The following is a 16,482-nucleotide window of genomic DNA, read 5'->3' as shown; positions in this document are numbered from 1 at the left end:
TTTTCTTTTCTTTTTTTTTTTTTTTTTTTTTTGGTGAGGCAATTGGGATTAAGTGACTTGCCCAGGGTCGCACAGCTAGTAAGTGTCAAGTGTCTGAGACCGGATTAGAACTCAGGTCCTCCTGACTCCAGGGCCAGTGCTCTATCCACTGCACCACCTAGCTGCCCCGCCTTTATATTTTTTAAAAAGCCATGTGATAGGCAGCTACGTGGCAGAGTGGATAAAGCACCAGCCCTGGATTCGGAAGGACCTGAGTTCAAATCCAGCCTCAGACACTTGACACGTACTAGCTGTGTGACCCTGGGCAAGTCACTTAACCCTCTTTGTCCCCCCTACCCAAAAAAGTAATGTGATGCGTAGTTTGTCTATCAATTACCCTATAATCTTTTTATTTGAAGGACCCATCTTTTTTTTTTTTTTTGCATTTCTTTCCAATAACATGTTATACATCTCTTGAGCTAAAGAGGATAACCTGATATTAGAGACCATTTCTGCCATCATAGCTTACCATGATGCTGTGTCCAATAAATAACTGATATACATGACTGAAAATTTATCCGTTCATTTCTGTAGTCTGAAGTAAGATTTGACCAGAGGAAAGAACCCTGGGACAGAAGATAATAAATTAATCATGCAGAAGGAATTTGTCCTGCTTGTAAAGATTTGTGAGGGCTCATAATTAAAAGAAAAAATGAATTGAATGTATGTGTGTAATATGTATTTAGGTCATTTGCCAAGAGATCTTTCTTCTCTACTTCTCATCTTACATCACTTTGATGCCTCTTGCCATTATTACCTCTTTCACTTCTCATATGAAGAAATAGTCCAGCTTGTGTCATGGCAAACCCCTTAACCTGCATAAGTGATCCCATTCCATCCCAGCTTTTCCAACAGATTGTTTGTTCTTTCTTTATTTTCTTACTATCTTTTTATTGCTTTCATGCTACCTACAAGGATATCTTGGTCATTGGCAAAGTTATTAAAAGTTGTGTTAAGATGAATTTTGTAGGAGATTTTCCAGCTGAGGGAGAACATCTAAAGAATTTAGGAAAGACTTCTCTGCAATCACAGCTGAAACCACACCAGGAATATAGAACTTCATGAAGATGATGTCCCAAGAAATATCTGTTGGGGATGAAATTTTCAGAGACTCAAATGGACATTATTCTTTTTGTTTCCCTTTTCCCTGTTGCATACACTATTTGTAATGTCTACCTCCTAAGGGATTATTGTAATAAAATAATTATTAATAATGGATTTCTTTGGGAAACCCAGGGACCCGGTTTTAGCCTCCCCCCCACCCCCTAGTTTGAGAGGTCAGTTTTTATGAGGGATTTTAAATCCTGTTCAGGGGGAATAATAGAAATAGAAAATAGACTCTTTGACTAGCTCAGTGAACTGATGTTATTAAGCCTCACCTATCTGGACTTTGACTTTGCCCCTCAGGGGTCGTTCCCTCCCCCCCCCCATTAGGCCATGAGGTCATGGTAGAGCTCATTTTAATATGTACTACCATAAAGTCACAGTAACCAATGGAATCTAGTGATACTAGCCAATTAGCTTTGATCAATATGTAGTGACATGCCTCTATCAAAAGAGGATAAAATGAAAGAACATTCAAAGCACCTGACCAGTGCCATCTTGGAACACACTTGGTCTGGACCTACTGTTGGGGAGTACTCCCCTCTTGGGACAGGGTAGGCTGCTGGGACATGTGCTTTCTCTCTTAGAAATGTGGTGCTGGGAGTTTTTCAACTTATGTTAACTGACACATATCCAATACTCCTCTAATATTTAACACAATTTAATAATAAATACTTATTACCTAAACTGGTAAAAATAGCCGTTATGATATACATAGCAATTAATATACAAGTAGCAATAATTTAGCAAACATAGTTATCCAAGCCACAAAAAAAGTTGGAGACCAAAATAATTTAAAAAGCATGAAACATATATGTGTATGTAAACATATAAAGGAATATTTATAATATATTGCATATAATACTATAATATATAATACATTATATATACCACCTACATAAAAGAATATAATTCTTTCGGATATACACACATATGTATTGTTTTGGGGTTTATTTTTACTTCTTTTTACAATGACATTGCCACTTTGAGCCTTGTGTTAGAGGACTAAGTTCATATACTTGTGCTATTTATTCTGCATTATTTCCCTTCTTCAAATATTGTCATTATATATTTTTCTAATTATATTTTACAATGCCAAATAAGTGTACCCAAACTGTTTATCCATTATCATTTTCCTTCTCAAACATCTAAATAATACTAATAATATCTTACCTTTATTTATCTACCCTTTTCATAAGAGTTAGAAGTAGGGGGTGGCTAGGTGGCTCAGTGGATAAAGCACTGGCCTTGGATTCAGGAGGACCTGAGTTCAAATCTGGCCTCAGACACTTAACACTTACTAGCTGTGTGACCCTGGGCAAGTTACTTAACCCCCATTGCCCCACAAAAAAAAAAAAGAGAGAGTTAGAAGTAAACAAAGGTGTCAACTAAAGTATTCTATACTTAAGCAGAAGTCCCCTCTACAATATAAAGAATGAACATAAAATAGTAAGAAGCGGAGGATAGAGTTAGAAGACCTGGGTTTGAATTTGGGCTCTGTCAATTGCTAATTATGTGACTCTGGACAAGTTACTTAGGCTCTCTGAGCTGTAGTTTCCTTATGCATAAAATTAAGGATTAGATTAGAGGACTTCCCCATCTCATCCAGCTCTGTGACTATGAACCTGTAAAGAATTTAATAAATAGTAAATCTTATTTCAAATTTTAGGGACTATATGAAATTCTTTCATAACCATTTCCTTATTTAATCTTCAAAGGTATGCATTTTAGATGACAGCTCTTCTATAATTGAAGATACTGATACCCAGAAATGGTAAGTGAAAATTTCACAAAGGAAATATTTGATGGAGCCAGGATTGGAATTTAGGGTTTGGGATGCCAAGTATTGAGCAGTCTCCATGGCTCTCAATGCCTCTCTTAAATACTTTCCTTGACTGCAGAAAACCAGAACTGTAAGCCAATTCTGGTGCCTGGCACGATTACTATAGTTTACACTGAGGACAAACTGTAAATAAGATAATTAAACAAAATTTTAAAGACAAATTCAGTTATGGGATTTATGATACCTCTAGTTGAATATTGCTCTTGAGATGCAAGGACGATTGGAGGATGATTCTGCCATTCCTTGAGACTTTTACTAGGGATACTGCCACCAAGGACCAGAAGCAGACTATGACTAGTCTCAGAAGAAACCCAGGAGATTTGTTTTGGTCAGGGTTGGGACTGGTGTGTATCATAGAATCAACAATATTGAGCTAGAGAGGACTTTTAAAAGTTATCTAGCCTAATCCCAACATTTCTGAGATAAGGAAAATTATGCCCAATAGAGGTTAAGTGATTCACTCAAGGTAACAAGTATTCAAATCTAAGTCATCTGACTCTAAATTCAGCATTCCATTTGGTAACTTCCTGTTGAGGTGTTGTCTCTATCTGCCAAAATTATACAAGTGCTATGAGTACCTTCTAAATTTCATCATCACAAAACAAAATCATTTTTTAAAAATTCAGTTTAGTTTTATTTTAGTTTAGTTCCAGCCAAGTTCTTCCTTTGACACAACACTCTCTATCAACCTCTTACTCAGATGCCACTTTTGTCCCAAATTTCATTTGGGTACAATTGTGTCATTTCAACCACATTCCTGTGTCTTATACTTCCAACATTTTATTTCTAAATACCACATACATTGTTTTAATACTGGGATGCTTAATAATTTGTGAGATATTCCTCTTGGCAATGTTGTACTTTGTCCTGAATACTAATTGCAAAATTATTCACTTATTTCCCCCCAGAGGAGTTCTTACTTTAAATGGATCCACTCTTAAATAAACCTCAAATAACATAAGCTACATACTTAAAGTTTCACAAAACTTATGGGTGACATATCAAATGTTAGAGAAAGGCTCTATGTACAATACATTAGAAAAATGGATACAATTGGCATATTTACATATCTTCATTTATTTAAAAGTAAAAAAGGCAAATGCAATTTGAAAAAATATTTCTCAGTACCACTGCTCTCATTCAATGAGAGTGTAGATCAGTAGAGATCACTGACAACTCTCCTTTAAGTGTATTTAACTCATTTTAAAAATTATTCTAACATTTATTAAGCACTCAGTGTATACAGAACACCAAGTTATATGTTCTTATATACAAATGAAGTTTAATGAGACACCATTCTTGGTCTCAGGAAGTTTTGATATAGACTCTTTAATCAATAATCAATTAAAGGAATTCATAAAAAATCGACTACGTGCCAGATACATCCAGCTTATGTGCAGAAGACATGAAGAAAAAAGCAAAGACAGTCCTTGACCTCTCTAATTCTGCATCTCCACTTGCTTACTAGCCATTCTTACTTTTATAGCTTGCTGTCACTTGAAACTCAACCTATCTTAAATATAACCAATATCTTTATGAACTAAATAAGCTCTTTTCCCCATTTTATTATTTTATGGTTATACATTTTTTGATATTATCTTTGACATTTTTGTTTCCCTTGTGCCCCAGCATCTGAATACTAACCCTCAATTGTCTTTTTTTTTCTTTTTAATATTCTTAAAAATCTATTCCTATCACCAAACAATCATTATATAGACCTTATTACCTAGTCCTAATAAGGGAAACTGATGCTACCATAAAGAAAGTGAGAATACTAAAGTGACCCAACAAGAAAGTGACCCAAAACCAAAGTTCCCATGTTCTACTCATTTTTGTTCAGTTATTTCAGTTGTGTTTGAGTCTTCGTGACACCATTTTGTTTTTTCTTGGCAGAAATACTGGAGTGTTTTTTCTTCCCCAGCTTATTTTACAGATGAGGAAACTTAAGTAAACAGTGTTGGTCAAGTGATTTGTCCAGGTTCACATAGCCAGTAAGTGTCTGAGGCCGGATTTGAATTCAGGAAGAAGAGTCTTCCTGACTTTAGGCCTGACACTCTATCCACTGAGCCACATAGCCTCTTTGTAGTGATGAGTAACCCATTAATTAGGCAACCTATTCTACTCTTGAACAATTCTATATGTTAAGAATTCCTTCTTGTTCTTATATTGAGCTAAAATCATTCTACTTTAGACATTCCTCTCTATTTTGTCTGCAAGGAATAAGTAGATGTTTAATCCATCTTCCACATGATAATCCTTTAAATATTTTAAGGCAACAATCATGTCCCTTCCCAAGCCTTCTTTTTTCTATACTAATCATCCCAAGTTCCTTTGAAGAATTCTTAAATGGAGTAGTTTTGAATTCTCTCATCCTCTTGATACCCAAATCTCTATATGGTTAAAGAGGTCAATTTGCATTCTATGCAGCTATCAAAATTGAAACAATAACCCAAATTTGATATGGCAGTGGTGGAGTATCACAGTATGTTCAGAACACTTAATCTGGATATTGTACATTGATATCACTTTTTAAAAAATTGGAATTCATATAATGTTAAGTTCTCATCAGGATCTTAGAATTTATACAGTCTAATCTCCTAATTTAAGAAATCATGGAACTGAAGTACAGAAAAGTAAAGTTATTTTCCCAGACTCTTTACCGGCAGCATATTACAGAACTTGATTATGAATCTAACATCTTCTTACTTGAAATCTAATTGACTTTCCTTTATACTCATCTGCCTCTATGCATTGCCTTTTTTGCTTTTGTTGTTGGCTATCTGGTCTCACTGGTGATTCATAATGAGATTTTAGTACATGAAAATGCTAAGGGCATTTCTAGGGGCTCACAAACCATATTTTTATTAGTGTATTCCACATTTCACTCTTTTATTTTCAAAGTTTTATTTTATTGTGTATTATTTTTCATTATTTTCTCTTTTAATATTTTTTAAATTATCAAACATTTCTATTCTCTCATTCCCACTTTCCTCTCAATTTGGGAAAAAAGAAAAAAATTCCTTATGATATATATGTAGTCAAGCATAATGAATTCCAATTGCCCATACTGAAAAACATGTGCTTATTCTATATATTTAGTCCCTCACCTCTCTGTCAGGAGATCAGTAGTATTCCTCATAGATAATTTCATCTGAGACTCACAAAAATCCTCTCAAGTAGGTACTAAAGATTATTATCCCCATTTTGAAAACTCAGAATTTTAGACTCAGATTTTTGTTATCCTAAGTGAATTTCATGGATGAGTATGCATATTAAAGAATCTATTTCTTCCCTTTTGAAAATTAGTATAGTTTTTGCCTACATTCAATGCCACAGTCTGTTTCTGACTCAGAAATGACATGCCTAAATTATTTCAGTTCCTAACAGATAATTTATATATAGACTTGAGAGCTTGAGGGAAGCTAGATATTAGTTTCCCTTCTTTTCCCTTGTGTTCAATTATCATTTAACCACTTTTCTTCTCTATTTGTATATAGGGTTATTCTTCTTGATAAAAAATCAAAGCAAAATTCAATTCAATTCAACAAGTATTTATTAATTGACTACTCACTGCAAGACACTACCAAGCTCTGTTGGTGAAAAAAACAAAAACACCCCCCAAAAAATCTACCTTCTAGGTATGTCTATGCCAAGCTACCTGGTCTCTAGTTTCCACATCCATCAGAACTAAACATCTTACCTTTGGGACCATGGGTTCTGATTGGACAGCTTTAATCTTATCTTTCCTGGTTTTAGGTCCATCTCATCACTTAAGAATCATTTCCATCACATACTTCTCTCACTCTCCCCCCCCCCAACTCTTTCCTCCACTATTCTTTGCTTTTCTGCAAAAATGGTAGTTCCAACACTGCAATTCCTGAGAAGGACATGAAAATAAATTGCATTATGGTCCTTATAATTATTCATTCTTATTCTCCTATCTAAAACACTTATCAGTGGATATGATTCCTTTATATGGACTGCCTTCACCTATCTGAATGCAAGTTCCTTGGCAGAAGTAACTGTCTTCTTTATTTGTATTCATATCCCCAGAATTTGACACAATGCCTGGCACATAGTAAGCATTTATTATTTTTAATACCTATGTATATGTGTATACCTATATACATATATCTATACATACATATTCTTTCATTTATTCATTCATAGTGAGGATATAAAATATCTATACAGACATGTAAATGCAATTTAATTTCTGTAGGGGGATGGAGTGGAGAGAGAGCACAAGACATCAGATTCCATTTTCTCTCATATAGTTGAAGTTTGCTTTGATGTGAATATTGAGTAGAGCTGACAGATCCATAAGACATCAAAATAATTGTAGCAGTTGCTATAAATTGTTATGTCTTCGAAATGCTGGTATTCTAGGGTTCTTTCACATTTTTAATTCAAAGAAAAAAATATGCATTTTAACACACTTGTATAGCTCAGATATCTAAGCTCTGGATTCATACATTCCAGATGAAATTCCCCAAATATCACTATCTCTTTGGCTCAATTTCCCCACCTATAGTTTGCTCTGTAAAATTTCAGAGACTTTTCACCAACACTGGACCACATGGATAGGGATAAAAGCATTACCCCATATTCCATACAAGGAACAAATGTTGTTCAACCTACATTTTCAAAGAGGATCAATGACATCATATAGTGATGTCTTGACTTGTCCATGAATTAAATTTAAGTGAGCCAATGTTGCACAAAATTGTCAGCCTTACTCTCTCATCCAGAATTGAAGAAGTCCACTGGCAAGAAAAGAGTCAAAAAACTGGGGATGGTCTGGGATGCAGTGAATGATCATGGCATCTTCAATGTCTGACCAAACTCTAAGTATTCCACAGCACCTGCTTCAGTTACCTTCATGGCCATTGGAATAAATTATTCTCATCCATTCATTCTACCAGTGAAAGTCTTTACATTCCTGGGGAAGACATCCTCCTAACTCACTGATAAATTTGAAGCCTTTTGGTTACCCTCAACCTGGTTTAGCATGCCTGCCAAGATGGTTTTACATGAGTGTGGCTGCTGCTCATGCTGTAGACTTTTGGAGACACAGGTGAGAGTTGAGTGAAAGGTGAATCCCAAAGGTGGATAGGCAGCCCTGAGAAAGTCTTGGCAAGTCCTCATAGCAGAGAGACTAGTCTTCTTTGAACACTTCCTCATTCCAAGAACAAATGTATTTATTAGTTGTAGGACAGCCTTTATTCCACCACATATAAAATACAGAAAATCCAAAGTACTCTCATAGGATCCCACAAGCAATGAAGAAAACATATAATGAACTTAAAATAGCTCATAAATAATTAATATATCTAACCCCCTATGGTGATTCCCATTATTCACTACTGTCATAAAGTGGTCTAATCCAATAGAATCTCATCATTTTGAAGTCTCATCATCTTGGGAGATCCAAAGAACCTTGGAACTTAGTCCTCATCTGTACCCTCTGTGCCTCTCTTTTTTTTTGGAGGGGGGGGATTAGAAAATTGAACTATTCAACCAAGAGGCAGGAGAGACTTCTCAGACATCTAATTTCCAACTATTTTGGATTTCTTTAACTTCTTCACCATGCCAGTTTTCCTTTTTATGTTTTCTCCCATTATATTATAGCTCTTTGAAAACAAGAGACCACTTTTTCTTTTTAATATTTTTAATCCTAGCACTTAGCATAGTGCTTGGCATTGTGTTTAAAATTTAAATTGTGGGTTATAATCTGCCTGCCCAGTTTTTTTTTTTTTGGTGTAGGGGGGTGGGAAGCTGGCTAAGATCACTGATAAATTCAGCAAGAGTTTAGGCTTTTAAGAATTTATTAAAATATATTATAAGTTAGTGAAGAGAGAGAGAGAGATTGAGAACAGATTCCTTATAGCATGGAAATCCTAGCTTGGATCTATTCTGTATAGCCAGAGAGAAAGAAACCTTCTTCCTTTCCTAGCAGCCCACATGAAATCTCTCACCACTAAGCTGATATCCATCTCCTGGCATGCCAGTTCCTCCACAAAAAAGAGCAAGAGGCAGAGCCCTAACCTCCGCTTCCTAGTTCCTCTCTCCCTCCCTGAAAGGAGAGGTCCTTCCAGCTGATTGGTTAAGAGTGATTTCTTGCTGATGCCAGTAGTACACTGCCTCTGAGAACAATGTCATTCATGGCCAGCCAGGTGTGGTCTCTATCCAATCACCCTTAAGTAGGTACTTAGTTTTTAGATCTCACCCAATTCAAACAATACTAAATCAATCCTAAGGTGGGACCCCTGGGTATCTGCCAAATCCCATTATTTTATCATAGCATATAGGCATTTGATAAATGTTTATTGACCATTATTTAAATTGGCAGAAAACTGGGGATAGCAAAGGAAAGACCCATCAATATAGCACCCAACATATAACTAGTGGTAAGAAATGAGAAGTGATACCTGACAAATTTTTTAAATATATTAATTATGATGATGGTAATGATAGTAAGAGCTGATATTGATATATTAATTTATCACTTACTTCAGATGGATTTCCTCATTTGATGCTATCAATTAACATATGTTGTGTCTAGATCTGTGATTTCATAACCTAGGGAAGTCTCTGGTTGTTGATTCTCTCTACTTATTGAAGATCAACATGTCTTTAACCTATATTCTTAGAGAGTTATCTGACATGGGTTCCCTATTGTCAGACAGCTAATAACGGCTAGAGGTGAGATTCAAACCCAGTTCTCCACCAACCTCACCCAGGTCATTTTCAAACCTGATGTTTCTGCTACTCCACCTTCCAAACCAGATGTCTTGACATCATATTGCAAACTAATGAAAACTCTTGCCTCTAAACTCATTAAAATGATCTATCCTCATTTTCACTCTAGCCATTTTATACATGATATCAAAGGGTGAAATAACCTCTCCTCCATAGGCACATCACTTTCTAATTCTTGATTTAAGAATTGTAATTAAATCAAGAATATTGTTCTCAGCACTTCTTCTGCTTCCTAGGGAAAACAACACTATTTCCTGGATATTACTTATCGATGTGTATTTTCTCTCCCATGATGATGTAGGTTACATGAAGGCAGGTTCTATTTTATATAGGTATCTTCAGATTTAGGGCAGTACTTAGTGCTTAAGTGCTTAACAAACTTTTTTTCATTCATTAATTAATTCATTCATTGTTCATTCATTCATTGTTCATTCATTCAGTCATATATAGGTACAATTACGTATACATATGTATCCTGATTCTCAAAGCCAACTGTTAAGGAACTCTCTCCTTTTTGATGGAGATCAATGACCTACACTTCATGAGGAGCAGGGTAGAGTTTGTGAGAGCAAGTAAAAAGAGATCTCTAGTCTCTTCAAGTATTTGGATTTGCTTCAAGTGTCTTTTGATATCTTTGGGCTCAATAGTCACTTTGGGTACTCCTGGATTTTAGCTTTCTAAAAAAAGGTATATGATGCTAACCTCATTTCAGACTAATGAAGGAAAAGATTTTGGGAAGAAGGTTATATGAAGAGATCTGTCATTTTCCACTTTTTTTCTGCCTTCAGCTTGCTACACTAGAAAGTTCAGAGAACTTTCCCTTGGGTAAGCTATTGGACTCTCTCTTGGTTGATGTGAGTTACTTTGCTTGCAATGAGAGAACTCCTTCAATCTAGTATATACTCCTCTATGTGTATACCTTCTCTAATTCCTTTTTTTTTTTAAATTTGCTATAGACTGAGACAAATGAATTTCATTGCTACCTCCAAAGTATGTTCATTGTGATACTGGAATTTGGTGGGAAAGGGTTAAAGCATCAGATCACAGGATTTCTCCTCATTAAGAACTAATCATCAGAAGTTTTGTTGTTATTCAGTCATTTCTAGTCATGTATGACTCTTTGTAAATCCATTTGGGTTTTTCTTGGCAAAGATATTGGAGTGGTTTACCATTTACTTCTCCAGCTAATTTTACAGGTGAGCAAACTGAAGCAAATAAGGTTAAATGACTGGCACAGGGTAACACAGCTATTAAGTGCCTGCAGCCAGTTTTGAACTCAGATAGATGAGTCTTCCTGATTTCAGATCTGGCATTCTTTCCACAACACCAATGAATTTCTCCAATTGGAAGATTACATTGGACCTGAAAACAACATCTTTGATGAATAATATTTAGTGAAGCTTATAGATATGATTTTAGCCTAATACCTCTTCTGCCTGAGGAGAATAACTCTGTAAGGGAGGTTCTATTATTGGCCCCATTTTACAGTTGAGAAAACTGAGGCAGAGGTGAAATGTCTTTCCCAGGGTCACACAGCTTGTGAGCATCTTAGGCTTTAGTTGAAATAAGGTCTTCCTGACTCCAGACCTTGTTCTTCTTGTTATTATTTAGTCATTTTGAGTCATGTTCAAATCTTCATGATGCCATTAGAGGTTTTCTTGGCAAAGATACTAGAGGGATTTGCCACATTCTTCTCCACTTACTTTACAGATGAAGAAACTGAGGCAAACATGGTTAAGTAACTTGCTTAAGGTCACACAGCTAGCAAGTATCTGGGGCTGGATTTGAATTCAGATTTTCCCTATTCCTGCTCTAGCACTTGATCTGCTGAGACATTAGCTGCCTCATAATTACATGTGTACTTCCAAGTACCATGGGAAACAAATGCTAACTTTCTTTTATTTTAGAATTTTGTTTTTCCCAATTAAATGTAAAAACAATTTTAACAACCATTTTTAAAATTTTGTGTTCTGAATTCCCTTCCTTCCTCCCACCCCACCCCTCCTTTAAGAAGGCAAGCAAGTCAATATAAGTTATACATGTGTAGTCATGCAAAACATTTTCATATTAGTTTGCAAAAGAATACAGAAAAATCCACAAGAAAATAAACTAAAAATTATGCTCCAATCTGTATTCAGACACTATCAGTTCTTTTTCTGGAGATGCATCTCATTTTTCATCATAAGTTCTTCAGAGTTGGTCTTGGATCATTGTATTGTTGAGATGAGCCAAGTCATCACAATACTTCTGTTTATTCATACACAATATATTTCACTTTGCATCAGCTCACGTAAGTCTTTCCAGGTTTTTCTGAGAACATCCTGATAATCATTTCTTATAGCACAATAGGGTTCCATCATAATCACCTACCAAAATTTGTCTGGCCATTGGGCATCTCCTCAATTTTGAATTCTTTGCCAAAAGAAAAGAGCTGTGAGACACTGAGGTGGCACAATGGATAAAGCCATGGCCCAGGAATCAGGATGACCTGAGTTCAAATCTGACCTCAGACACTTGACACTTGCTAGATGTGTGACCCTGGGCAAGTTACTTAACCTTCATTGCTCCACAATAAAACAAAACAAAATAAAATAATAATATAAAATAAAGTATATGTGCAAAAGAAAAGAGCTGCCATAAATATTTTTGTATACATAGGTTCTTTAAATTTGGAGGGGTTTTGTTCCATTTTAAAAATTTATTTAGAATTTTATTTTTCCCCAATTACACATAAAAACAATTTTAACGTCCAGTTTTAAAACTTTGTGCTCCAAATTCTCTACCTTCCTCACTCCCTCAACTCAAAAAGGCAAGCTATTCAATAAAAGCTACATATGTGTAGTCATGCAAAACATTTCCATATTAATCAGGTTGTAAAAGACAAAAAGAAAAAAATCAATTCAAAAGGAAACTAAGAATAACTTTGCTTCAATCTATATTCAGATGCCATCGGATCTTTCTCTGGAGATGGATCACATTTTTCATCATAAGTCCTTCAAAGTTGTCTTGGATCATTTTATTGGTGAGAATGGCTAGATCATTCACAGCTGATCATCATACCATATTGCTATTACTTTGCAGACAGTACACTTTACTTTGCATCAGCCTCATCTAAGTCTTTCCAGGTTTTTCTGAGAGCATCCTGATCATAATTTCTTATAGCACAATAGCGTTCCATCGTAATCACATATCATAATTTGTTCAGCCATTCCCCAATTGATGGGAGTCCCCTCAATTTCAAATTCTTTGCAACAGAAACATGCTGCCTTAAATATTTTTATTACATATAGATGCTTCAAGTTTTGGGTTTTTATCTTTTTTAGGATACTGACCTAGTAGTGGTATTACTAGGTCAAAGACTCATGCATGTTTTTTTTTTTTTGTTTTTTTTTTTGGGTTGAAATGGTGAGCTATGTTTATTTCTGAAATACAAATCGTCTCAAAGGCATTGGCAAGAGCAAGGAACCCAGGCAAGGCAAAATAGAAGAAATGTCTGGGACCTATAAGGCATCTTTCTTCACTCTCTCCCCAACCCCAGTCTTCCCTTGGGTATACTGGAGATTCTCAGGAGTACACGAAAGGGGCGGGCTGTGAGGATCCAAGATGACCTCTCACTTGGGCAGAACATCCGATGATTCGGACACCAGTTTCCCATCTCGGGTCTCAATCTTCTTTACTACCAAAGCCTTACTGACTCGGTTGTAAGAGGAGCCAGAGCCAGAAATGGACTGGTAGGAGCTCAGCCCATAGCCAAGGCCAGGGCTGGTAAGGCTTCCATAGCCAGAGCTGAGCCCTGAGAAGTCTCTACTGGTGGTCTTGGTGTGAATACTCATGTTCTGCATCCCCGACTCGAGTCTGCTCTCTTCGCCCTCCAGAAGTTTCCTGTAAGTAGCGATCTCAATGTCCAGGGCCAGTTTGACATTCATCAGCTCCTGGTACTCGCGCAGCTGGTGAGCCATGTCTTGCTTGGCCCTCTGCAGGGCGGCTTCCAGCTCAGACAGCTTGGCCTGGGCATCTTTGATAGCCAGTTCCCCACGCTGCTCTGCATCAGTGATGGAGGCTTCAAGGGCAGCCCTCTGGCCTTTGAGTGCCTCAATCTCAGCCTGAAGCCTGTTGATATTCCTGTTCATCTCTGAGATCTCCGTCTTGGTGTGGCGGAGGTCATCTCCATGTTTCCCAGCCAGGGTTTGCAGTTCCTCATACTTGATCTGGTACATGCTCTCAGCCTCAGCCCGGCTGCGATTGGCAATATCCTCATACTGGGCTCGGACCTCAGCAATAATGCCATCCAGGTCCAGGGAGTGGCTATTGTCCATAGACAGGACCACAGAAGTGTCCGAAATCTGGGACTGCAATTCTCGTATCTCCTCTTCATATAGCTGCCTAAGGAAGTTAATCTCATCAGTCAGGCCTTCCAGACGGGACTCCAGCTCCACCTTGTTCATATAGGCTTCATCCACGTCCTTCTTAATGAGAACAAACTCATTCTCCATTTCTGTCCGCTTATTGATCTCATCCTCATACTTGTTTTTGAAGTCTTCCACAAGGCCCTGCATGTTGCCCAATTCCACCTCCAGCTTCAGTTTCTCCTGTCCCAGGGAGTCCAACTGCCTTCGAAGGTTGGCAATATAACTCTCAAACATGCTGTCCATGTTGCTCCGGGATGTCTTCTGCTGCTGGAGGAGGTTCCACTTGGTCTCCAGCATCTTATTCTGCTGTTCTAGGAAGCGCACCTTATCAATGAAGGAGGCAAACTTGTTGTTGAGATGTTGGGGTCCAGCTCCAGTTTCAGGGGATTCAGGAGACTCTGACTGAGACGGCCGTAATCCCCCCGGCCCCACTGGCGCCCCCGAAGCCCATACCCATGCCTGCCCCGAACCCGAGCCCCGATCGGAAGCTACTGCCACTCCCCACCCGAGAGAAGGCAGAGGAACTGACTCGGGAGCTGGGGCCGCTGGAGTAGGAGCGGCTGCTAAAACTCCGGGGGCCAGAAGAGACCTTAATGGTCCTGTGGGTGGTTGACCTGATGGACATGGTGAGGACCAGAAGGACAAACCCAGAGACCCAAGAGAGGTGAGCTGCTCAGAGAGAAGGTGAAGAGGAGTCATGCATGGTTTTTATAGCCCTTCGGCCATAGTTCCAAATTGTTCTATAGAATGTTTGAATCTATTTACAAGTCCAGTAAACAGTGCATTAATGTCTCATTTGCTCCATATCCCCTAGAACATTGTCATTTTCTTCTGCTGTCCTATTAGCTAATCCAATAGGTATTGAAGTATTACCCCCACAATTGTTTTGAAATGCATCTTTCTAATCAATAGTGAGTTAGAGCATTTTTAAATATGGCTATAGATAGCTTTGATGATTTCATCTGAAAAATTTTCATGTTTTGATCATTTATCAATTTGGGAATGGCTTTTATTTTAATAAATTTGACTCAGTTCTTTATATGTTTGAGAAATGAGGCCTTTATCAGACAAACTTGCTTAATTTTTTTTTCACAGTTAATATTGGTAACAGTATTTCCCTCCATCCTATTCCCTCCCCATGCCATTAACTCAATTCTCTATCTCCTTTCACCCTGTCTCTCCTCAAAAGTGTTTTACTTCTGACTGCCCCCTCCCCCTATCTGCCCTCCCTTCTACGACCTCCCCCTCTTGTCCCCTTCCCCTCCTACTTTCTTTTAGGGTAAGATAGATTTCTATACCCAATTGAGTGTGCATGTTTTCCCTCTTTGAGGGAATTCTGATGAGAGTCAAGTTCACTCTTTCTCTCTCACCTCCCCCACCTTCCCCTGCACTATATAAGCTTATTCTTGCCTCTTTTCTGTAAGATACTTTGCCCAATTCCATCTCCCCCTTTCCTTTTCTCCCAGGGAATTCCTTTCTCATCCTTTAATTTTATTTTTTAAAGATATCCTCCCTTCATATTCAACTAACACCTGTGCTCTCTTTCTAAATACTCTGTCCAGCTGCCCTAATAATGAGAAATTTCTTATGAGTTACAAGATCATCTTCCCATGTAGGAATGTAAAATGTTTAACTTTTTAATATCCCTTATAATTTCTTTTTCATGTTTACCTTTGGGGGGGCAATGAGTGTTAAGTGACTTGCACAGGGTCACATAACTAGTAATTGTCAAGTGTCTGAGGTCAGATTTGAACTCAGGTCCTCCTGAATCCACGGCTGGTGCTTTATCCACTGTGCCACCTAGCTGCCCCCTAATGTATAGAATAATTTTACACACACCTATTTGTGTCTAATAGTAGCCATGGGGGGGGGGGGTGAAGAAATGTACTTGATAATTTTGTACATTTGAAAGGAATAGCATGTTGTGTATAGTAGATGTGCAGTTTCATGTTCAGTCATCTTTTTTATTATACTATGTTATGGAAATGGTTGTTTTATCCCATAAAATAAAAATAAAGTAAATATTTTTAAAAATGCCCCCAAATGCTAAATTTCATTAACATTAATATATTTCCATGTATGTATGCAAATATAAACTCACATATGATGCATATACATTCATAAGTAGTTAACTATCATAACAGTTCTTAGGTAAAGGCCAATCCTGGTTTGCTTTTAGTATTCCATTACTGACTCCTTGCCTACCCTGGATATTTGTGCTTTATCTTTGCCTAACTGACCACTGCTGATTCTCCTCTTATGGTAACTCCCGTAAAGGGAGTCTCATCTTTGTTGTCATTCAAAAGAATTGGTTTGCTTTTGAAA

The 16,482-nt window shown here is 37.3% G+C and overlaps 1 protein-coding gene across 1 annotated transcript; it reads right to left on the bottom strand.

The window, feature by feature from the left end:
• Positions 1–13,128: 13,128 nt before the first annotated feature.
• Positions 13,129–14,841, bottom strand: LOC122730157 (keratin, type II cytoskeletal 8-like). Its single transcript, XM_043969418.1, is given in 3 exon segments — positions 13,129–14,516; positions 14,519–14,563; positions 14,566–14,841. Coding segments are annotated over 3 exon segments (1,419 nt in total). The 5' UTR covers positions 14,783–14,841; the 3' UTR covers positions 13,129–13,359.
• Positions 14,842–16,482: the final 1,641 nt, after the last annotated feature.

Source organism: Dromiciops gliroides, chromosome 5, assembly GCF_019393635.1.
Source record: "Dromiciops gliroides isolate mDroGli1 chromosome 5, mDroGli1.pri, whole genome shotgun sequence".
Lineage (NCBI taxonomy): Eukaryota > Metazoa > Chordata > Mammalia > Microbiotheria > Microbiotheriidae > Dromiciops > Dromiciops gliroides.
The sequence above is the reverse complement of the archived record's forward strand: the minus strand, read 5'-3'. Positions and strand labels throughout refer to the sequence as shown.